Raw genomic sequence first — 24,060 nt, 5'->3', positions numbered from 1 at the left:
TGAATATTTGAACTGCAGCTGTAGATCACGTGAAAGCATATAATGATATATTTAGATTTTCAGAAAGCTTTTGTTAAGGTTCCACACCAAAGACTGATCCTCAAATTGGAAGCTGAAGGCATTCAGGGTAATGTAAGTAGATGGATTATGAACTGGTTGAAACAGAGGGTGTTGATTAGAGGAGTTGCTTCTAACTGGAGTGAGGTTGTTAGTGGAGATCCACAGGGATCAGTACTAGGGTCTTTGCTTTTTCTAATCTATTTTAATGATCTGGACTCTGGAATAGTTAGCAGATTTGCACATGATACTAAATAGGTGGCTCAGCAGATACAGTGAGGGGAAAAAAGTATTTGATCCCCTGCTGATTTTGTACGTTTGCCCACTGACAAAGAAATGATCAGTCTATAATTTTAATGGTAGGTGTATTTTAACAGTGAGAGACAGAATAAGAACAAAAAAATCCAGAAAAATGCATTTCAAAAAAGTTATAAATTGATTTGCATGTTAATGAGGGAAATAAGTATTTGACCCCTTCAACTTAGTACTTGGTGGCAAAACCCTAATTGGCAATCACAGAGGTCAGATGTTTCTTGTAGTTGGCCACCAGGTTTGCACACATCTCAGGAGGGATTTTGTCCCACTCCTCTTTGCAGATCCTCTCCAAGTCATTAAGGTTTTGAGGCTGACGTTTGGCAACTCGAACCTTCAGCTCCCTCCACAGATTTTCTATGGGAAGACTGGCTAGGCCACTCCAGGACCTTAATGTGCTTCTTCTTGAGCCACTCCTTTGTTGCCTTGGCTGTGTGTTTTGGGTCATTGTCATGCTGGAATACCCATCCACGACCCATTTTCAATGCCCTGGCTGAGGGAAGGAGGTTCTCACCCAAGATTTGACGGTTCATGGCCCCATCCATCGTCCCTTTGATGCGGTGCAGTTGTCCTGTCCCCTTAGCAGAAAAACATCCCCAAAGCATAATGTTTCCACCTCCATGTTTGACAGTGGGGATGGTGTTCTTGGGGTCATTCCTCCTCTTCCAAACACAGCAAGTTGAGTTGATGCCAAAGAGCTCGATTTTGGTCTTATCTAACCACAACACTTTCACCCAGTTCTCCTCTGAATCATTCAGATGTTCATTGGCAAACTTCAGACGGGCCTGTACATGTGCTTTCTTGAGCAGGGGGACCTTGCGGGCGCTGCAGGATTTCAGTCCTTCGCGCCGTAGTGTGTTACCAATTGTTTTCTTGGTGACTATGGTCCCAGCTGCCTTGAGATCATTAACAAGATCCTCCTGTGTAGTTTTGGGCTGATTCCTCACCGTTCTCATGATCATTGAAACTCCACGAGGTGAGATCTTGCATGGAGCCCCAGACCGAGGGAGACTGACAGTTATTTTGTGTTTCATCCATTTGCGAATAATCGCACCAACTGTTGTCACCTTCTCACCAAGCTGCTTGTCTTGTAGCCCATTCCAGCCTTGTGTAGGTCTACAATCTTGTCCCTGACATCCTTGGACAGCTCTTTGGTCTTGGCCATGGTGGAGAGTTTGGAATCTGATTGATTGATTGCTTCTGTGGACAGGTGTCTTTTATACAGGTAACGAGCTGAGATTAGGAGGACTCCCTTTAAGAGAGTGCTCCTAATCTCAGCTTGTTACCTGTATAAAAAACACCTGGGAGCCAGAAATCTTGCTGATTGATAGGGGATCAAATACGTATTTCCCTCATTAACACGCAAATCAATTTATAACTTTTTTGAAATGCGTTTTTCTGGATTTTGTTGTTGTTATTCTGTCTCTCACTGTTAAAATACTCCTACCATTAAAATTATAGACTGATCATTTCTTTGTCAGTGGGCAAACGTACAAAATCAGCAGGGGATCAAATACTTTTTTCCCTCACTGTACAATCTCGGCAGCACAGGCTATTCAAAGGGACTTGGATAATATTCAGTTGTGGGCCCGACACCTGGCAGATGAAATTCAATGTGGACAAGTGCAATGTATTACACGCAGTTAACAAAAATGTCCACTATAATTACACTATGGGAGGTACAGATCTAGATGAAGTATCGCATGAGAAAGACCTAGGAGTCTATGTGGACTCTTCACTTTCTCCATCCAAACAGTTTTGGGAAGCAATTAAAAGGCAAACAGAATGTTAGGATATATTTTGTCATAAGTGTAGAATTTAGAACAAGGGAAGTAATGTTCAGAGTGTACAATGCACTAGTTAGACCTCATGTGGAATACTGTGTGCAGTTCTGGGCACCACACTTCAAGAAAGATATCACTGCTCTAGAGGCAGTTCAGAAGAGAGCAACCAGACTTATTCCAGGTCTGAAGGGAATGTCCTACTGGGAGAGACTGAGGGAACTGAACCTTTTCACCCTGGAACAGAGGAGACTACGTGGGGACTTGATCCAAGTCTTCAAAATCATGAAAGGCATCGACCACATCAAACCAGAGGAGCTTTTCCAGATCAGCAGGGACACACTCACCTGGGGACACAAATGGAAATTGGGCTTCAAGGCATTCAAAACGGAAAACAGGAGACACTTCTTCACACAGAGAGTAGTCACAATCTGCAACCAACTCCCCAGCAATGTGGTTGAAGCTGAATATTTGGGAACATTTAAAATCAAACTGGATAGGATCATTGGATCAGTTGTTAATGGACACCAAATGAGCACAATGGGTCGAATGGCCTTGTTTGTAAACTTTCATATGTTCTTATAAAAAGTAAATGCAGAATAGAAATACATTTGCACAGAATTATTTATGAATTCAATTCTGCAGGTTACATTTGACATTAGCCATTTTACTTAGTCTTACTTAATGGAAAACTGTCCATCAAATTAATTTACTATGAAGTGCTTTGCCCACGGTTGGACAAAAAAAAAAAAAAGTACTTTTGGATTGTTACAATGTGTATTTTCTCTTCCCTCAACAGGCAGCTATTAATGGTGTGATTCCACAAGAGAATGGCATCTTACAAAGGTAAGGCTTTAATTAAACCTCTTAAGGAATGCTGACCAAATAAAAGGTTTTATAGGCTTGGCCTTATTTAATTAATTGGGGAAATTAGAACTGGAGTAGCCTGTGCTTTAGCCCTATAGCTGAAGCCTTATGAAACTCCTCTAGATCTGCTGATCCAAATCTATCTGTACTGATAGTTCATTTGTCATTTCATGTCATTTATATGTTATACATTAAAAAAAACTTTAAAAGAAACCTCAATAATTACTGTATTTTTCCATATGCTCTAAAAATAAAATCCCAGCTTGAAGTTGTTCTAAATTCCCCATACATTTCAGGTTCCAATCAGTGTTGTTTTTCCTCTGTTTTTCAATAAAGAACATTGAACAATATTACAAGTGATCAGTGTTCACCTTAAAATATTATTTTGTTAAATCTGAACAAATAATTAAATCAAGTCGGATGAATGAACCTCACTCTAATAGTTTAATGAACACTTGTTTCTGATGAGTAAATCATAAAAGAGGATAAAGAATCTGTTTGTATACTATATTTGTAAATGGAACAGATCCTCTTGGAGGAGAGAGTATCTGCTGGGTATTTTTAAACTGAATCCCTGAAATTCCCAATTTTAAGAATATTAAGGGATTTTATAGTTAAGAAGTCTGTCCACCATTGCAAATCTGCAGCTCATGCAGTATAAAAAGTAAAAATCCAAACCGCTACAGGTGTGGATCACGTCTTTTATGTATATCTTTGGTCACAAACACCTTATGTTATGTGTAATCTTGCATGCAACTTCAAATCTGTGAATTTCTTGAAAGGCAGTAGAATTTCAGTGAACAGGTAGACATCCAGCATTTTCATTCTTTTTGGCACTGTAGACTGCACATTTTGTAAATTTCGAGCTGTAGTTTCAAGTTCTCTCTCAAAAAGTCTGTAGTTGTGGTGATCTGCATACACCTTCCTGTTATATCCCGTCTGCAGCACAGTTCCAGATATTGATGTTATATCAAGTCTAAATGTCAACAATATTTGGTAAGAATTGCCAATTAACTGATGTTCTATTAAACATGCAGTAGATGTATGTCCCAGGGAGATGTAACTACACACACTTTTTACTGCACAACTACAGTGTTCTTCTGCTTTTAGTTTGAGATGTAGAAGATTATGAAAACTCTTACTTTATCATCTTCATTTAAAGGTATGGTATCATCATAAAAAAAAAAAAAATCCAAATTCACTTTTCTAGTACTGCTGGTAGGTCAAACTTTTTGTGTCGTTTTTTAATATATGGTCATATCTGCATTAAGGCCCTAAAAAAACTTAGTGAAAAAATGAGATATTAAGGAAATATTATGATTAATAATAATACATGAAAAGTCATATTGTATCCATTATTATTATTCTAATTATTAGAGCCTGACCGATACAGATTTTTTGGGTCCGATACAGATACTGATATATCTGCCGATTTTTTTTATTTTTTTTATTTTTATTTTTTATTTTTATTTTTTTGTTTCCAGCATGGATCCCTCAAATTTGTCTCTCAGACAGAAATTGTGACAATTATGCACTGAAGGCAGGATTTTAACATTTGAATAATAAACTAATAAGATAACATGAACTTTCATCACAAATAACCACACATCAAATATTGCCCCCCCAAAAAAACGAATAAATGAAAAATATGCATGTTCTATACATTAGAACAATGAACAGGATAGTGTTAAGTGCTATCTAGTGTTAAGTGCTGATCTAGCTAATATTAGCATTTTACATGTGTCAGGTTCTCTCAGGTTCACAAGTCCTCCTCAGTGCTCAATACTGCTGATTCAACAGTGGCAGGTTATAGTGCAGGACGCACAGCTCTGCATTTTCTGCCAAAAGGGAGCTCTTTTTTTTATTCAGTTTTTATTTACTGTGTATGTTAATAGTATTGCAATACGAATTATAGCCAAAACATGATGTAGGATTTGAAATAGTTTTATCGATTTCATGTATAGTTTCAGTTCCAATTCTGTGTGAGAGGTGTGTTTTTTCACAAATTTTCTTCTGCTTTTTTACTGTTATCTGAGCCTGCTTGACACTTACAGTTTTTGCTTGCTTATATCCAGACAACATCTTCAACAAACATTTACTGTTTTTCTTTATTTTAATTGCTATTGTGAATTTTGAAAAGGGATTGAATTAACTTTTCAGTAAAATGTGCCTCTATGCCATAGTATACGGTAATCTTCCGTCATGACGAGAATAAACATATCCAAAACCATGGACGTTCAAATGCAGCACAGCTTTCAAAAATACTTTCTATTGGTTATGAGGGTTTTAGTAAAACACATTTTTGTTGGTTTATCAGCCCTATGTTTCTCAATGGGTGTGTGTATGTTTCACCATGGCTCTAAGTAGTTTATGCACGGTGCTGCTGTGCAGAGAAGTCGGAAGCTTCCAGTGAAAACTAAAGAACAATAACTGTTAAATAATTATAATAACGACTGAAAAACCAAATAAACATTTATTATTTGTCTGTCCGACAAAGGATTTTATGGTAATTTGAAAAAAATATTTAGCCTATAGTTTGAGAATGTATGGGTGCATTATTGGAGGAATGTGCCGATATATGTGTTGGGCCCTACTAATTATACCATTGTTTGCAGTGCATTTTAGCGAAGATGTTGCAGCTAATTATCAGGTTAATTTCTCTCAGTTAAGTAGTCCATTTCAAAGTGTCTTGGGATTACAACAGTGTCCCACCGCATATTAATAAAATAAAATGTGTATCTATTATCCTGCTCTCCTGTATTTGATGTTGGGACACATCAAGACTTTCACATAAAACATCCAAACCAGTAACATCGTTTTTACTGTCATCTGCCTTTGTTTACACCAGTGAATGTCCTGTGCCCTGTTCCTTGTAGCTGGCTAACTGAGTTAGCCACATCATTTTCAGGATAAGTTGATAGAAGTCTGTTTTTCTACGTTACCATAGGAGTTCATTTAAGTCAGGCTATCAGATTAACTGAATCCGGCTGATTTAGCCCGAATTAGTTAAACAAGGATCAGGGCCCTGATGTGACGCCATGTACTCTTGCTCTTCTGGGTATTGGAATCAGTTTTTTGTTTTGTTTTAATGGTCTAAAAAGTAATTTTCCTTTTTTGTTCCCATCTTATAAGCAACAGATGTGAATGGAAATGTCCAGGACATATTTAGAAAGTATAGGTAACATCATTAATAGAAAAAATATATATATATGTACAAAAATATTTTTCCAGAGCTGTGTATTTTAAGAGACCACTGCAATTTTTTCTAAATCCAGCATCTCTACATGTATGGCAGCCATTCTATGCTAGTGTCTGTTGAATTACAACACAGGCACACCTCATTCTACTGAATGAGGTACTGATTAGGTGATCACCTGAACCAAATCTTCTTTAACGAAGAAAAGTATAAAAACCACTATTGTGGTCATCACTATCCTCTTGCAATAGGACCGGGTGGATGGCAAAAACAGTGCTAGTAGTACCTCAAAAGTAATTGGAATCAAAAAATAACTATTGACCAGGCCAAAAGAGTTGAAAAGGAAAGTTCTGAGTGAGGAAAAGGGTTCAATTCTGGTTTACTTGCAGAGGGATACAGTGAGCGTCGGGTTGCTTCCATCCTTAAAATTTCAAAGACAATGGTTCATAAGAACAAGGTCAAGCAGCAGACATTGGGGACAACAAAGCTACAGACCGGCAGAGGGTGAAAACGACTCGCTGCCAACTCATTCAAATGTCACTCAACAACCATAGGATGACATCAGATGACCTACAAAAAGAATGGCAAACGGCAGCTGGGGTGAAGTGCACTGCGAGGACAGTTTGAAACAGGCTCCTAGGGGCAGGGCTGAAGTCGTACAAAGCTAGATAAAAGCCCTTCATTGATGAGAAGCAAAGAAGAGCCAGGCTGAAGTTTGCAAAATACCATAAAGATTGGACAATAGAGGACTAGAGTCCAATTTTCAGCTTTGCCCAACACCTGGTTAGATGGAGACCTGGAGAGGCCTACAAGCCACAGTGTCTTGCACCCACTGTGAAATTTGGCGAAGGATCGGTGATGATCTGGGAGTGCTTCAGCAAGGCTGGAATCGGGCATATTTGCCTTTGTGAAGGACGCATGAATCAAGCCACGTACAAGGTTGTCCTGGAAGAAAACTTGCTTCCTCCTGCTCTGACAATTTTCCCCAACTCTGAGGATCGTTTTTTCCAGCAGGACAATGCTCCAATGCTACACAGCCAGGCCAATCAAGGTGTGGATGGAGGACCACCAGATCAAGACCCTGTCATGGCCAGCCCAATCTCCAGACCTGAACCCCATTGAAAACCTCTGGAATGTGATCAAGAGGACGATGGATGGTCACAAACCATCAAAGAAAGCCGAGCTGCTTGAATGTTTGCACCAGGAGTGGCATAAAGTCACCCAACATCAATGTGAAAGACTGGTGGAGAGCATGCCAAGATGCATGAAAGCTGTGATTGAAAATCAGGGTTATTCCACCAAGTTAAAATATTAGTATTGTCTTGAATATGAACTTATTTTCTTTGCATTATTTGAGGTTTGACAACACTGCATCTTTTTTGTAATTTTGACCAGTTGTCATTTTTGCAAATAAAATGCTCTAATTGACAATATTTGTATTTGGAATTTGGGAGAAATGTTGTCAGTAGTTTATAGACTAAAACAAAGATGTTCATTTTACCGAAACACATACCTGTAAATAGTAAAACGAGAGAAACTGATAATTTTGCTGTGGTCTCTTAATTTTTACCAGAGCTGTATAGATAAATATAAATCAAGAAACAAATATTTATATGTTTACATTCTTTGGCTCTACAAAAAGTGAATGCACTCATGGTCTCATGGTTTAGTGTCACAACATTATACTCTTCATTTGTAATAACGATTATCAATTCAAACTTTCCAGAGATTGTTGACCACTAATTCAACCTATAGAAAATTAAGATTTCACTTGATTGAACTTAAAGAACATAAGAACATAAGAAAAGAACATAAGAAAGTTTACAAACGAGAGGAGGCCATTCGATCCATCGTGCTCGTTTGGTGTCCATTAATAACTAAGTGATCCAAGGATCCTATCCAGTCTATTTTTAAATGTTCCCAAATTTTCAGCATCTACCACATTGCTGGGGAGTTTGTTCCAGATTGTGACTACTCTCTGTGTAAAGAAGTGTCTCCTGTTTTCTGTCTTGAATGCTTTGAAGCCTGATTTTCCATTTGTGTCCCTGGGTCTGTGTGTCCCTGCTGATCTGGAAAAGCTCCTCTGGTTTGATGTGGTCGATGCCTTTCATGATTTTGAAGACTTGAATCAAGTCCCACGTAGTCTCCTCTGTTCCAGGGTGAAAAGGTTCAGTTCCCTCAGTCTCTCCGAGTAGGACATTCTCTTCAAACCTAGAATAAGTCTGGTTGCTCATTTCTGAACTGCCTCTAGAGCAGCAATATCTTTCTTGAAGTGTGGAGCCCAGAACTGTACACCATATTCCAGATGAGGTCTAACTAGTGCATTGTAGAGTAACATTACTTCCCTTGTTCTAAATTCTACACTTTTGACAATATACCCTAATAATGTTTGCCTTTTTTATTGCTTCCCCACATTGTTTGGATGGAGAAAGTTAGTAGTCAGACTCCTAGATCTTTCTCATGCATTACTTCTTCTAGTTTTAGTTCTCCTATAGTGTAATTATAGTGGACATTTGTGTTACCTGCATGTAAAACCTTGCAATTGTCCAGGTGTCAGCCCACAATTGAATATTATCCAAGTCCCTTTGAATAGCCTGTGCTGCCAAGATTGTATCAGCTGAGCCACCTATTTTAGTATCATCGGCAAATTTGACAAGTTTGCTAACTATCCCAGAGTCCAGATCATTAATATAGATTAGAAAAAACAAAGGCCCTAATACTGATCCCCGTGGAACTCCTCTAAGAACCTCACTCCAGTTATCCTCTTATCAACACCCTGTTTCCTATACACCAACTAGTTCATAATCCATCTACTTACATTACCCTGAGTTAGGGCTGGGCGATATGACTTAAAAATAATATCTCTATTTTTAGAAGTTTGGGTGATACAAGGTATATATCTCGATATTTCTTGTTTTTATCCAATCAAGCTACAAAATAAGACCAAAAACATTTAAATAACAAGTCTTTATTTAATCATTAAATATGCAAAACTAACAAATACCACATGCAGGCTGTCATGGTAAATATAATGCAACACATTACAGCGCAAGTGTTGTGTGATTATTGATTACTATTACGTGTGTTATGCTGTTATGGGATAAATATGTACAGAAATACACCGTATGATTTACTGTCACATAACAACACAAGTAATAGTAATCACGCAACACATGCGCTGTAAATGGTATAGATTCAGGTAGATTTACCACAGCCCGGTTTATAGTGGCGCATTAACATCTGCTAGACAGAGACATTTCTTATCTGACTGTCGCGTCTCGATTCTACTTACCTGTACAGCACACGTTAATACAAAATAGTTTTAATAATAATAATAATAATAATAATAATAATAAAAACTGTTCTACCACTTCACAGTCATAATGAAACTTTCTGCATGTGTTTGCATTGCTTTCCAATTTATTAAAATGCAAACCAGCTTTATTATGATTTAATTTTATACAAATTATATCAATCTAAATTAGCGGGGGTGGGGGGGTGCTTGCAGCTTGAGTTTAGCCCGGCAACGAGAGCGGGGCGGAACGTGTGTGCTTGCACATTAAAGTATCTCTTGGTTATGTTGGTTATTCTGTGTCAGTTCACTCCCCTCCATGTCTGTCTGTGTTTCTGATGCACATTTCTCACCTGCATCCGACACATGTGGAAGAACCGGGGAGAACGCAAAGCGTTGTCCAAATGACGATTTAAACGACACAACGATTTAAACGATAGAGCATAATATTAAACGATCGTCATATCACACAGCACTACCCTGAATGCCTAAAACTTTGACAATTTTAGTATATCATATCAATATGCTTTCACGTGATCTACAGCTGCAGTTGGATGTTCAAAAAATTAGAATACATTCTAAGACATGATCTGCCTCATCTAAACCCATGTTGATTATCTCCAAGATTATGGTTTTCATTAAGATGCTGCTCTATTTTCTAATAATTTTTTCCAACATTTTACAAGTAATGCAGGTGAGACTGATTGGCCTGTAATTTCCTGGCTTAGTTTTGTCCCGTCTTGTGGATTGGTATGACATTAGCAGTTTTCCAATCATTTGGCACATCCCCTGTTCGAAGTGTCATCTGGAATAGTTTAGTTAGTGGACAATTTTGAAAATTGGGAAAAAAAAGAATTTATTGGAAAGTTTTTGGTAAAATTACAGCATTAATTCAACATTACCCTTTTTAGATCATTAATGAAAATAAACTACAAATAATGAAATTCCAGTAATAACAACCTTTGGGTACTTATTTCCAGATATAATTGCTAGCTGTAGAATGTGTAGATATAAAGCTGCGGGCGCTGAGAGGCTCACAGAGGTGTGGTCAGCTGTGCGCCTGGGGGCACTCTTAAACAGGTTCGGTAATAGTGGATGTGCTGCTGGCTCTGTTAAAACAGAGACGCAAGACAGTATTTTATGCTTTCCATTTGTAGATTTGTTTAGTAGAACTCCTTTCTTACTTAAAAAAAAAAAAAAAAAAAAAAAAAAAAAACATGTAGATGTAAACATAAAATAAACATGCCTGACCACGCATTGTATTACTTTTATTTATAGATTCTCGTGTTGCTTTTGCAAGTAATAAAGGCAGCTGCTGTTATATTACAACCAGATTAGCAAAGAAACATTAGAAAATTCTGGAATCATGTAAGGGCATCACCGTGTACACACACGCCTAATGTTTTTAATCCACAAACTTTTTACACACATAAATATGATTTACAAATAAATAATATGTTTGTTTATAAACAGAAATATGAATCTACAAAAAAAAAGACTTGTGCAAATAACGCTGTAAGAATGAGAGAAGATCCAAATATAAACACATGTATGCCCTGATTTAAATGCCCACGCTGCTTTGCATGTACAATAACTTCATATCAATATCATATCGATTGCCGATAGTTTCAAAAAGCTGTAATCGGCCCCGATGAATCGGCTTGACTGATAAATCGGTCTACCTCTAGTGGTGAATAAATTTCCCTAATTTCTTTTAAGTACTGTTGGCCATCTGGCCAAGGTGATTTTTTTTTTTTTTTTTTTTTTTTTTTTTTTTTTTTTTGAATTCTGCTAGTCCCTTTAGTACCTCCTCATTTATTCTGATCTCTCTTAGGGTTTGACTGGACTGGTTGTTAACCTGTGGCATGCTATCTGTTTTTTCTTTTGTAAAAACCTCTGTGAAATACTCATTTAGAACATATGCCACATCTTGTTTGTTTTCTCAGATACTTCAGATTTTGCCCTTTAGCTGTTTCACTTCCTCCTTTATTGACCTCTTGCTGTTGTAGTATTGAAAAAGCTCTTTGCATTAGTTTTAGCTCCAAGAGCTGTTTCTTTCTATTTCCCTATTTTCTTTCCTGATCCCTGTTTGTAGTTCAGTATATTCTTTGTATTTTGTTTCGTCCCTATCCCTTTTGTATGTGCTATACAACATTTTCTTTCTCGTTTTTTTTTTTTTGCATACTTCAATTAAACCATTTTGCCCAATATTTTTTGCTCCAATGTTTTGGTACAAATTTCTCTTGAGCCTCAGGTAATATATTCTTAAAATATAACCATCCATTTTCGACTGAATCTGTATCCAGTGTGCTCCAGTCTAACTCTTCTAAGTGTCGCCTCATACCTTCAAGGTTTGCTTTTCTAAAATTGTAGATCATTGTTTTAGACTTGGTCCCTGTTTTTTGAAAGTATGCCTCAAAGCTTACCATATTGTGATCACAGTTTGCCATTGGTTCTCTTACTAGTGTCCCTCTGACTCAATCTTGGTCATTTGAAAAGATCAGGTAAATGCATGCACTCTCTCTGGTTGGTTCCCTGACAAATTGAGTTAGAAAGCAGTCATTTACCATCTCAACCATTTCTATTTCTGCTTCTGGGCAGAAGCCCAACTGGGCTTTCCCAGTCTGTTTGGGAAATTTAAATCCCCCAATATAACAGAAGTGAGTAATATGTGTAGTAAAATGTTAATACAATGTGGAGTAATACAAAATAAGCCAACTTGACAATATATGAAATATATACTGCTTTACCTTTTTTCCATTTTTTATTTCTCAATTTAAACGCAATGTGTGTGTCACAACAGCATTAGAGAGAGCTTTAGAGAGTGCCAATCGATCGGGGTCTCCAAAAATATATACAGTAGGCTATAAAATGGGTATTTTTTCAAAATGTATCACTTTCCTGCTTTGATTTGTTTTCAGGTTTAAATTTTAAGTCTGATTTCATATACACCATGTTCATTCTTTCACAGCTTTTGTTTATTTTATATTATAATGCGTAAATTGAGAGTAACTTATAAACAACAAATTCTGTTACTGTATTAACACATTTGTACCCAGGTATTTTTTAACTGTGTGATTTTGTTCTGTTTTTAATGTTTTCATTTCAGTCTGTGGAAAACATAAGCATTAATAATGACAAGCAATAATTAAGATTATTATGGTCATACATACATTTTTTTTTTCTAAATACCTTTATAAATGACCTGTTGTAGAAAAGCCAACACAAATTTGAGCAGACTGTACTGGAATAGCAAAGTTACTATTTACCAATCACATTCCATTGTGAAAATCACAAACTGTAACATACACTCACCTAAAGGATTATTAGGAACACCATACTAATACTGTGTTTGACCCCCTTTCGCCTTCAGAACTGCCTTAATTCTACGTGGCATTGATTCAACAAGGTGCTGAAAGCATTCTTTAGAAATGTTGGCCCATATTGATAGGATAGCATCTTGCAGTTGATGGAGATTTGTAGGATGCACATCCAGGGCACGAAGCTCCCGTTCCACCACATCCCAAAGATGCTCTATTGGGTTGAGATCTGGTGACTGTGGGGGCCAGTTTAGTACAGTGAACTCATTGTCATGTTCAAGAAACCAATTTGAAATGATTCGACCTTTGTGACATGGTGCATTATCCTGCTGGAAGTAGCCATCAGAGGATGGGTACATGGTGGTCATAAAGGGATGGACATGGTCAGAAACAATGCTCAGGTAGGCCGTGGCATTTAAACGATGCCCAATTGGCACTAAGGGGCCTAAAGTGTGCCAAGAAAACATCCCCCACACCATTACACCACCACCACCAGCCTGCACAGTGGTAACAAGGCATGATGGATCCATGTTCTCATTCTGTTTACGCCAAATTCTGACTCTACCATCTGAATGTCTCAACAGAAATCGAGACTCATCAGACCAGGCAACATTTTTCCAGTCTTCAACTGTCCAATTTTGGTGAGCTTATGCAAATTGTAGCCTCTTTTTCCTATTTGTAGTGGAGATGAGTGGTACCCGGTGGGGTCTTCTGCTGTTGTAGCCCATCCGCCTCAAGGTTGTACGTGTTGTGGCTTCACAAATGCTTTGCTGCATACCTCGGTTGTAACGAGTGGTTATTTCAGTCAAAGTTGCTCTTCTATCAGCTTGAATCAGTCGGCCCATTCTCCTCTGACCTCTAGCATCAACGAGGCATTTTCGCTCACAGGACTGCCGCATACTGGATGTTTTTCCCTTTTCACACCATTCTTTGTAAACCCTAGAAATGGTTGTGCGTGAAAATCCCAGTAACTGAGCAGATTGTGAAATACTCAGACCGGCCCGTCTGGCACCAACAACCATGCCACGCTCAAAATTGCTTAAATCACCTTTCTTTCCCATTCAGACATTCAGTTTGGAGTTCAGGAGATTGTCTTGACCAGGACCACACCCCTAAATGCATTGAAGCAACTGCCATGTGATTGGTTGGTTAGATAATTGCATTAATGAGAAATTGAACAGGTGTTCCTAATAATCCTTTAGGTGAGTGTACATTACTGTGCATTAGCCTATTCATAGTGGGATGATTCAAGTGATGCCAATGTTGCACTGCGATCTAAGTGATCGCTGCAGATTTACATTTTTTGCCCTTTTTTGATTGTGCGATTGTTTACTTGCACAAACAATCTCCACTGCACATTATTCTCTGTTGTTGGCAAGGAGAATAAAATGACTGTCTTCTCAGTTTTAATCACAGCTGTGGTCACAGCATCACTTCATGTTGTCTATGGAAACTAAAATTACTATCAAGGAGTAAAACCGTGAAATTGTTGCAGAGTTGCTGCAGGGAAGACCAATCTGGTGGTTTTTAGATTTTCTGCTGTGTTTCTGCAGGAAGTTATTACACCACTGAAAGAACATGCAATGCTGGCTTTTGACATCTGCCATTATTTGGGAAGTTTTACAAGTTAAAGTTTTATAAGTTGCTTATATAATAGAATCAAACTGGAAAAGTGCAATAGCTACACATAAATATGCATAAAACCATTGTAATTCATGTTCCCCTTTCAGGAATTGCATAGATTAAAAGTCTAATTGCTCACTTTTTCTGGAACAGAAGTGCATTTCATTATGACTAGGTTTGAACAAATTAAAATTTGTCAAATCCTGAGCAAAAAACAATTTCATATTACTAAATACTGAGATGTATTGCACCATGTGTACCACTCATGTCGAAACATTGATATCAATTAGGATTTAAAAATAATTTGCCAGAGATGTCATGACTTCCAAAAACAAATATAGTGAACTTCTTTTAATTTCTGTGAGATGATGAAAAGTAGCAATATTGTGCGATGTCATGCTGGGAGGGGTAAAGTGCGACAGTAGGACCGCTTCCTCCTTTATTGAGCCAGAGATTCACTCATGGAGGCACTGCACATCAGGTGCTCCCCCATTTAATTCACCTCCCTACTCAATAAAGCAGGTGTGGAGGGTCAGGGAGGAGTAACTGGGAGTGGAGAGGAGAGAATGAATGAGAGCAAACGCATAATGAAATACAAACATGGTAAGGAGCATTCGGATTTTAACTTGCACTGGTAGCTATAAGTGTTTGTCTATTTATTATGTGTAGATAGGGACCTGTGTTACAGTTTAGGTAGTCTTGAGAGGAGCTAGGTTTTGTTTTGTTTGTGTATAATAAATCAGCCTCCTTTCATTATATCCTTGCCTTGTCTGTTTTCCTAAACGCCACCTATTTATAAAGCTCAGCATCTTGGTAACCCCCCCCCATGTGGGAATGATAGATTCACATTTTTATTATGTTCGAGTTCATTCATCTTTAGTGACCACTTTGAGCACAGCACATGTGAATACTGTACTGTTGCTGAAAGTGATCAAAGGTCTGTAACATTCCTATTTATTATCTATTACTATAAGTCTAGGCTATTTGTTGGTCCGTTTGTCCCCTCATGAAAATGCCCGATAGGTTTCTGTAGAATTTAAGTTTCCTATTGTGACACAGTTTGGGTTGTTGGACCTGAGAGCCCGGGGATTGGTGTTAAAAGCCTCATACGAGCCTCTTGGGTTTTAATGACAGCGAGTGCTGAAACAAATGGGGATCCTTTTAAAAGGTTGTGAAAGCCAAAAGAAAACCTGAATTTCCATATACCTAGCTTCATTCTTGCTTTCCCAAATAAAACAATCCAGTTCTCAAAGCAGTCTTAGTTGTTGTTCGGAGTAAGGATCAGTAGCCAAATCGATTTCTCGGTACAAACAAGGGTCGGTATCTAGTCAAACATGATGGCACTCATGGTCCGGTCTGGTCTGCTTTGCTTCTGCACTTCCCTCAGGTACAATGCAAAGCATCTGAGGGCTCTGATCATAAGTTGTTAACCTATCTGAGCTGACAGGTGTCTCATCAGATTCTGTTGGCTTGGGGAGTTGTGGTGCAAAAGCTCCAGGAGGAGAACCCACACTGTACTGTCAGACTTTCTGTATTCTATTTATTCCATATGCTCATTGCAAAATCATATACAGACCTGCCAACCTGTACGCATTTCGTGTAGCATGTACGCATTTTGACATCAAAATACGCTGGTATGCATTGTAACACCAAAATACGCAAAAATAGGGATGAAGTTCTGCACACATGCCGTTATGAACCCGATTGATTAAAACATTGAGCAGAGCCAATCTATCCTTGAAATATGGAAGATTGACAATTTCACACCGTCACTCTCCCAGCAAGATCCTGCCTCCTGTCTCTCACTCTGTCACTCAATAGGCTCCACTGCACGCACGGCTTTGATGTCTCAATGCAGAGCTGCGGTGCTTTGATGCAAGTCGAGCACTAACAGTCTTGGCTGGATGTATATTTGTTACATGTGAAATAAAGCATCTCAGTGATTATACATTATGAAGCACTTAATCACTTGCAGTACATTTGGCAGTTGATTTAAACACAGTAACCTTAACATTTGGGTTAACTATAATAATATGATTCTACAAATCACAGTTTGTCAACATTATATATTATTATTATACAGATTTATAATAATAATGGGTCAATAGCAATGGACATGCTGAGTTAGTATGGAGCTGTGTACTAAACACATGATCATCTCCAGTTCACTGCTTTCAGTTCTGTGCAATTGACCAATTAAGCCTAATAAATAAGGTATACTTTAAACTTACGTTGATTCCTCCTTGATATGCTTTTGGGGGGTCTTCTGTGCATTTAGCAAACAAACAGCAAATGTTCATTGAAACATTTGTTTTATTTTACATTTCCTTTATATAGCACAATACTTTGCTGTAAAGATCACAGATAAAGAAACAATAATGCAGAAGTAACGCAGTGGTCCACAGGTATCCCTGCTAACACATGTTGCCACAACATTGTAGCAACATAATTTAGTTAGCTGTGATGATGGCAAATGGGGCACGTTATTCTCTCTGTGATTGTCTTCCTGTGTTGACCACCCTAATAAAAGGCTCACCACTTTCCAGTATGGACAATCAAATATAGATTCACATGCATCTGCAAGACACTACAGGCTCTTAATAGAAGAATAACGCTGTACTTCTACAATTTTGTTAAATGTAGAATTGATTTTGTTACATATCAGTTTGTGTTTTATGAATCTGAGGTATCTACTTCTGTACACTGGAAATGTAGAAGCCTGTATAAATGAAAGGTTATAGCAATCATTATGTAAAATAAGAAATTTGAAATTGCTGTCAGTGATAATGTGGATTTATTTTTTATAGCAATATTTTGCACATCCCACTACTTGAAAAAGTTGTGCAGACTGTAGCAGATGTTTGTAGTGTGTGTGGTGACCTTTCATCTGGATAAGCACATTGAGAAAATTAAACTAAACATGTGCATACATACTTGGAGGAAAGGAGATCTTAAATAACATTTGTGATAGAAACCGCAAGCAAATTTATTAGATACTTACTGAAATCAGTGTTTGAGGCCGAAGTTGGTCGTTTTCATGACCCTATAAAATATTTGCTACTTTTCAAAGTACAGAAAATCTTCATTGTGGTCAATAAAGATGTTAAAGGTATCTGGTCTAATAGAAAACAGCTGTGGGCTGAAATATAATTATTAGCAAATAAAAACAACTGAAATAGCTCCTTGATTAAATCTGAAATAATTAGAGGATCTGGTAAAGTATAAATGTAGTATGAAATATCTGCTGAAGACTCAGAAAAGAACATATTCTGTTTTAATAGGCAAAAATCATTTTCTTTTAAAAATGCCTTGTTAATATTAACAACAACAGAAAATATGTCAGGAAACAATATTATGAATGATCAGCAGTGCCTAAAACAGGAGCCTTACTGGTCTCATTTCCTCTGGGAAATCCTGTCATACTTAATTACTCAACTAAAGTCTTAGAGATGGCAGTATGCGAAATGGAAAAGCGCTATATAACAGGAAGTTACACTCACCTAAAGGATTATTAGGAACACCTGTTCAATTTCTCATTAATGCAATTATCTAACCAACCAATCACATGGCAGTTGCTTCAATGCATTTAGGGGTGTGGTCCTGGTCAAGACAATCTCCTGAGCTCCAAACTGAATGTCCGAATGGGAAAGAAAGGTGATTTAAGCAATTTTGAGCGTGGCATGGTTGTTGGTGCCAGACGGGCCGGTCTGAGTATTTCACAATCTGCTCAGTTACTGGGATTTTCACGCACAACCATTTCTAGGGTTTACAAAGAATGGTGTGAAAAGGGAAAAACATCCAGTATGCGGCAGTCCTGTGGGCGAAAATGCCTTGTTGATGCTAGAGGTCAGAGGAGAATGGGCCGACTGATTTAAGCTGATAGAAGAGCAACTTTGACTGAAATAACCACTCGTTACAACCGAGGTATGCAGAAAAGCATTTGTGAAGCCACAACACGTACAACCTTGAGGCGGATGGGCTACAACAGCAGAAGACCCCACCGGGTACCACTCATCTCCACTACAAATAGGAAAAAGAGGCTACAATTTGCACAAGCTCACCAAAATTGGACAGTTGAAGACTGGAAAAATGTTGCCTGGTCTGATGAGTCTCGATTTCTGTTGAGACATTCAGATGGTAGAGTCAGAATTTGGCGTAAACAGAATGAGAACATGGATCCATCATGCCTTGTTACCACTGTGCAGGCTGGTGGTGGTGGTGTAATGGTGTGGGGGATGTTTTCTTGGCACACTTTAGGCCCCTTAGTGCCAATTGGGCATCGTTTAAATGCCACGGCCTACCTGAGCATTGTTTCTGACCATGTCCATCCCTTTATGACCACCATGTACCCATCCTCTGATGGCTACTTCCAGCAGGATAATGCACCATGTCACAAAGGTCGAATCATTTCAAATTGGTTTCTTGAACATGACAATGAGTTCACTGTACTGAACTGGCCCCCACAGTCACCAGATCTCAACCCAATAGAGTATCTTTGGGATGTGGTGGAACGGGAGCTTCGTGCCCTGGATGTGCATCCCACAAATCTCCATCAACTGCAAGATGCTATCCTATCAATATGTGCCAACATTTCTAAAGAATGCTTTCAGCACCTTGTTGAATCAATGCCACGTAGAATTAAGGCAGTTCTGAAGGCGATAGGGGGTCAAACACAGTATTAGTATGGTGTTCCTAATAATCCTTTAGGTGAGTGTATATTGGCTGGATGGATGAAGTGTTGGTCTGGTGTTTCATGAGCTGAAATTAAAGATCCCAGAAATGTTCTGTACGCACAATTAAGATTTTAGTTTTAAAAGTCGCTAATGTAGAATAACCTTCATACCTTCACCTTTTTTATATTAAAGAATCTTTAGACTGTTATTGATGTTTTGATTGTTGTTACTCTTCAGGTCAGTCTCAGTTGCTTACCTTGATTTAATATTTTTAATGTTTTGACTGAAAACCAAGCTTTCAATTTGCTCTGAATTTCACAGGACCCTATTCATGATTTATGTTTTTACTATTTGTTAATATAGATAATAACTTGTATCAATTTGACAGTTTCCCAAAATATACATTTCTGATGCTAAGTCACAGTACAGATAAATAATTTTGTGATCTTAGACATTTAAAGTAAAACAAGAACCTGAACTTGGTTCTCCATAATAAATTCACCATTTTGACTTGTCAGAATGATGTTTTAAATAGCCTGGATACAAACATCCCTAATGAAAAACTGGGGAAAAAATGTGATTAGCTATTCACTGTATGCCCAGTTGCAGCCAGATGGCATGGGTGGCCAATATGCCTGAATTGAGCCCAGCATCCCTGTCTTCATGGAGTCTTGTCTTTTATTGTAGTTGATCTGAACTGTAATGCTCCAGCTTTGTGTATTCACAACATGCTTTTCAGGCACATAATTATGAATAAACATGTGCTGTGTAACTCCTACCCTTCCCATTCACAAAAGTGACTGGAACAGTGCTGTACTAGTAGGAAGACATATTTAACAAAAACAGCCCCTATTGAAATGACAACTGATATCAGGCTCTTCCTGACATCTGTTTGATGGTTTGAGATCTCCATCTATGTGTTGTTTGTGGTACTGCAGTTGTAATGCAGCAATGTAAAAAGCATGAGTAATGGGCTTTTAGTTAGTTTTTCACGTATTTGTTTTAATTATATAAGATTTCCAGTTTTGCATTTTCCAAAATATATAAATTCTACCACAAAAAAAAAAAGATTTTGTAAATATGTTAATTTATTAAATGTTCTCTAAATAATAACAAAAATGCTAAACTTAATCTTCTGCCAGTGCAACCAAGCTTGTATTAACAGCTTGATCAAAGCATTGAATCAATTATTTTCTGTAAATACATTTACAGTTTTGATACTCAAGCTGGTGTATTTAGTTCAAATGTTTGATTAGAAATATTTTATAATATTTAATTGAATGTAGACTTTAAGTACTCCTCTTTAAGTTTGGTTTTGTATTCTGTACTCATGTACTCAATACCAATAGAGTTGAATATGAGTCACTTTGGACAAAGGCATCAGCCAAATAAAATAACAATAATGGCCAACAAGTCAATGATCATTAATTGAATGCCTCATTAATGCATAGAGATGGTTACAGTACACTAGAAAGACCTTTCAAAGAACAACGGATGGGGATACATTTTGCAGAGAAATGCTACATCGTGTTATTTTTCCATTGGACAGTCTTTTAGAATGCAATGATTTGCAACAAGTGTAACACAGTTGGTCCAGGAGTGTTTGAAAACTTTTAATTATCTCTTTAGGCTGCTGACCACAATCCTGTCAAATACCTCTCAGGGAAAGAATATAACTTTTTTTTTTTTACATCATTATATAATTGAGGAAAAAAGTTATTCCTGAGCTCTGCAATGTTAAGTGAAGAAGGTTTTGTTATGTTGTTGATTTGATAATGGAGTAATCCAAAAACAGCTTAATATAAACTATTGAAGTGAATCAGCAGCTTCTAGTGTAGAATTTTCTTAGTTTTGTCCTGGAAGCTATGGAAGCTAACCATACAAGCAAGAGCAAAAGATAAATTGCGGTGCTGTTGACCATTTCCCCAAATATGCTGATGCCATTAGTTATTGTTTATTGCTTCCCCACATTGTTTGAATGGAGAAAGTGAGGAGTCCACTTAGACTCCTAGATCTTTCTTATGCATTACTTCCTCTGGTTCTATTCCTCCCATAGTGTACACTTTTTTTTACCTGCATGTAATACCTTACACTTGTCCACATTGAATTTCATCTGCCAGGTGTCGGCCTACAACTGAATATGATCTAAGTCCCTTTGAATAGCCTGTGCTGCCAAGATTGTATCTGCTCAGCCACCTATTTTAGTATCATCATGCAAATTTGACAAGTTTGCTAACTATCCCAGAGTCCAGATCATTAATATAGATTAGAAAAAGCAAAGGCCCTAGTACTGATCCCTGTGGCACTCCACTAACAATAGAGATGGGGATCGAGACCCGGTTCTATTAAGGACCCGGTTTCAAATTTCTCAAAACCCGAATATCAATAAGGTCTGAGCTTATCGATACTGCTATCGAGACTAGTGGGTAATATAGTGTAATGTTAACTTATGTCTCGAGAGACAAGAGTCATGTCATTTAAATCAAATCACTGGTGCACAAACATACATCGATTGTCTAATAAAATTACTAAATTCAATTGAATTGCCTGCCAACCGCCTTTAAACTAAATGAAGAATAATTTAATTGGGTTACGCCCTAATTCCCTTCATTTCTCATTTCGTTGCTTGCTAGGATGGCTGAACGTACTAAGCTGTCAAAGGCTTGGCTACATTTTAATAAAGCTAAAGATTTTTTGCTGTTAATTTCTTGCAAGGGAGGGGCAATACAGCAATGATTAAGCACCTCAACGTTGTGCATCAGTTAAAGGGAAAATGCAGAACCATCGACAGTCTTCGGGTCGCAACGGTGCCAACTCCGGCTGCCATTGCAGGACAGTCATCCTCCTCCACCCAAGGTATGCATGGTAAGCGCACCTCAACTTCATAGCAAGTCTCCATCGTTGACAATAATAAGCCAGTTCAGGGCTCTACAGCCCCTAAAAGTATATACCTGCGCGAACCAGAAAAATGATTTACGAGCACAGTGTGAGCTGTCAAGAAGAGCTGTCGATTAGTTTTTCTTTTTGTTGTGTAATATTTATTTTATTTATGTATATTATTTATTTTATTTGTTGTTGGAAAAAACGTGTTGGACATTTTGCTCCGGATATATTATTTTATTGTTCTCATAGTTCTACGTTATGTTGAAATCAGAAATGAAAGACTCAACGTTTTTGCAATAATAGCAATAACAGTTCTGTTAAGAATTTATCGTTGTCTCGTCTATCCACCAAATAATAGAAAAGTATCGATAGTGGTATCGATAAAGACTCGGATCTTTAAGCAATCTCGAAAAATGGTATCAATATCAATAAAAAGTTACGATCCCCATCCCTAACTAACAGCCTCACTCCAGTTAGAAGCAACTCCTCTTATCGATACCCTTGGTTTCCTATATGTCAACCAGTTCATAGTCCATCTACTTACATTACTCTGAATGCCTACAACTTCCAACTTGTATTTATTTTACAATTCCCTTTTCCAGGCCTGGGCTGGGATTAAATCAAAGGTTTGCATTAATTGTCCAGACTGAAATGAAACATGAAGGCATCCCACTTCCTCCAGAAATGCCTTTTCTAACTTTTTAATGGATCTTAATTCAGTAGTGTGACAGAGTTGAGCAGTACTAAAACTGCATTTCAAAAATAAAATAAAATTGGAATTACCTTAAGGGAGATGACAACTATGTCCCAAAATTGGAGGGGGAAAAATCCCTAGCACAATTAGCAATACCTACACGTGTAAGCAAAATAATGGGTCCGACTGGAAATTTTACTTAAAATATAACCTATTAAAACACAGTAATAACAGCAATAGAGGATATATTTTGCTTGCAATTACTGAGAACACCTAATTTAAAATATCCCTCCTTGTTAACAAAGTCAACTGTATGTACTCCATCAGTCATTTATATCCACCAAACAATCTCTATAGGCAACTTTAAACTGCCATTTCTGATCCGGATAAATGCATCAGTACATTTGATCAGGATCTGCAGTGTTGCATTTACACTGCTTTCAGCCACCACAGGGGTCTTCACATGTGCACTAGCATGCAAGTCCAAACTTAATGATATGCATATGTTAAATTAGTCCTTTAGAACACAGCTATATCAACAACTCTCGTTTTATCTTGTTAAGAGATATACACCAAGTAAAACCAACACACTTGCATTTTTTTTGCAACCGAAGCAGTTTAAATATACAAACATTTTTTGACAACATAAAGTAGCAAGCCATTTAATGTTAATTTTAACTATTTTATTTATAATATGGGAAGTAGGCAAGTGTCTTATCTGCTCCACTGATGCACGGCTGCCTCCTGTCTTTAAAACAAATGCCGCTGCACTAAATTGTAAGTCCAAACAAAAATATATGTAAACTATATATTAAATTAGTCTTTGGAACACAGTTATATCGAACACTGTCTATATCGTTATGAATTATTCTAAAGAGTAAAACCAATGCACTTGCCTATTTTTTGACAACTGAAGCATTTTAAATAAAAACAATTATATTTTTGCTAACAAAAAATAACATCATTTGATGTTAATTTTAACTATTTTATTTATAGTATGGAAGTGTTCTCTTCTCTGCTCCACTGATGCGAAGGGTGTTTGTCTGCTGCCTGCCTCTAAAACGAACACTGCCCCAGTACATGCAGGAACTTGAGCCAGTCTGGAAAGGGCATGTGCTCTGCACAGGTTGAGCCTTACCTGTGCACATGCCTGTACAGATGTATTTTACCCGGATCGGAATTGGCAGTGGAAAAGCCCCTAAGGACACTGAGGAGCTCAGCAGATTTTCTTTCAAAACCTGTTTCTACTATCCAGTGTCCTTAAGTCATCTTAGTTTGCCTTACTAAGGATATTGCATATCGAAGAATGGAATGATTTGTTAATTTACAAATGCATGTTTGTGCACCAAGGATAAGAACCTC

At 37.6% G+C, this 24,060-nt stretch overlaps 1 protein-coding gene across 1 annotated transcript in view; it reads left to right on the top strand.

The window, feature by feature from the left end:
* faf1 (Fas (TNFRSF6) associated factor 1) overlaps positions 1 to 24,060 on the top strand; it is a 252,547-nt gene that overhangs the window by 57,583 nt on the left and 170,904 nt on the right. The window contains exon 3 of the mRNA XM_066691639.1: positions 2,950 to 2,996. Within this exon, the coding sequence (XP_066547736.1) occupies positions 2,950 to 2,996 (47 nt within the window). The remainder of the gene's footprint in view (positions 1 to 2,949; positions 2,997 to 24,060) is intronic.

This window comes from Amia ocellicauda, chromosome 19 (genome assembly GCF_036373705.1).
Source record: "Amia ocellicauda isolate fAmiCal2 chromosome 19, fAmiCal2.hap1, whole genome shotgun sequence".
Taxonomy (NCBI): Eukaryota; Metazoa; Chordata; class Actinopteri; order Amiiformes; family Amiidae; genus Amia; species Amia ocellicauda.
The sequence above is the reverse complement of the archived record's forward strand: the minus strand, read 5'-3'. Positions and strand labels throughout refer to the sequence as shown.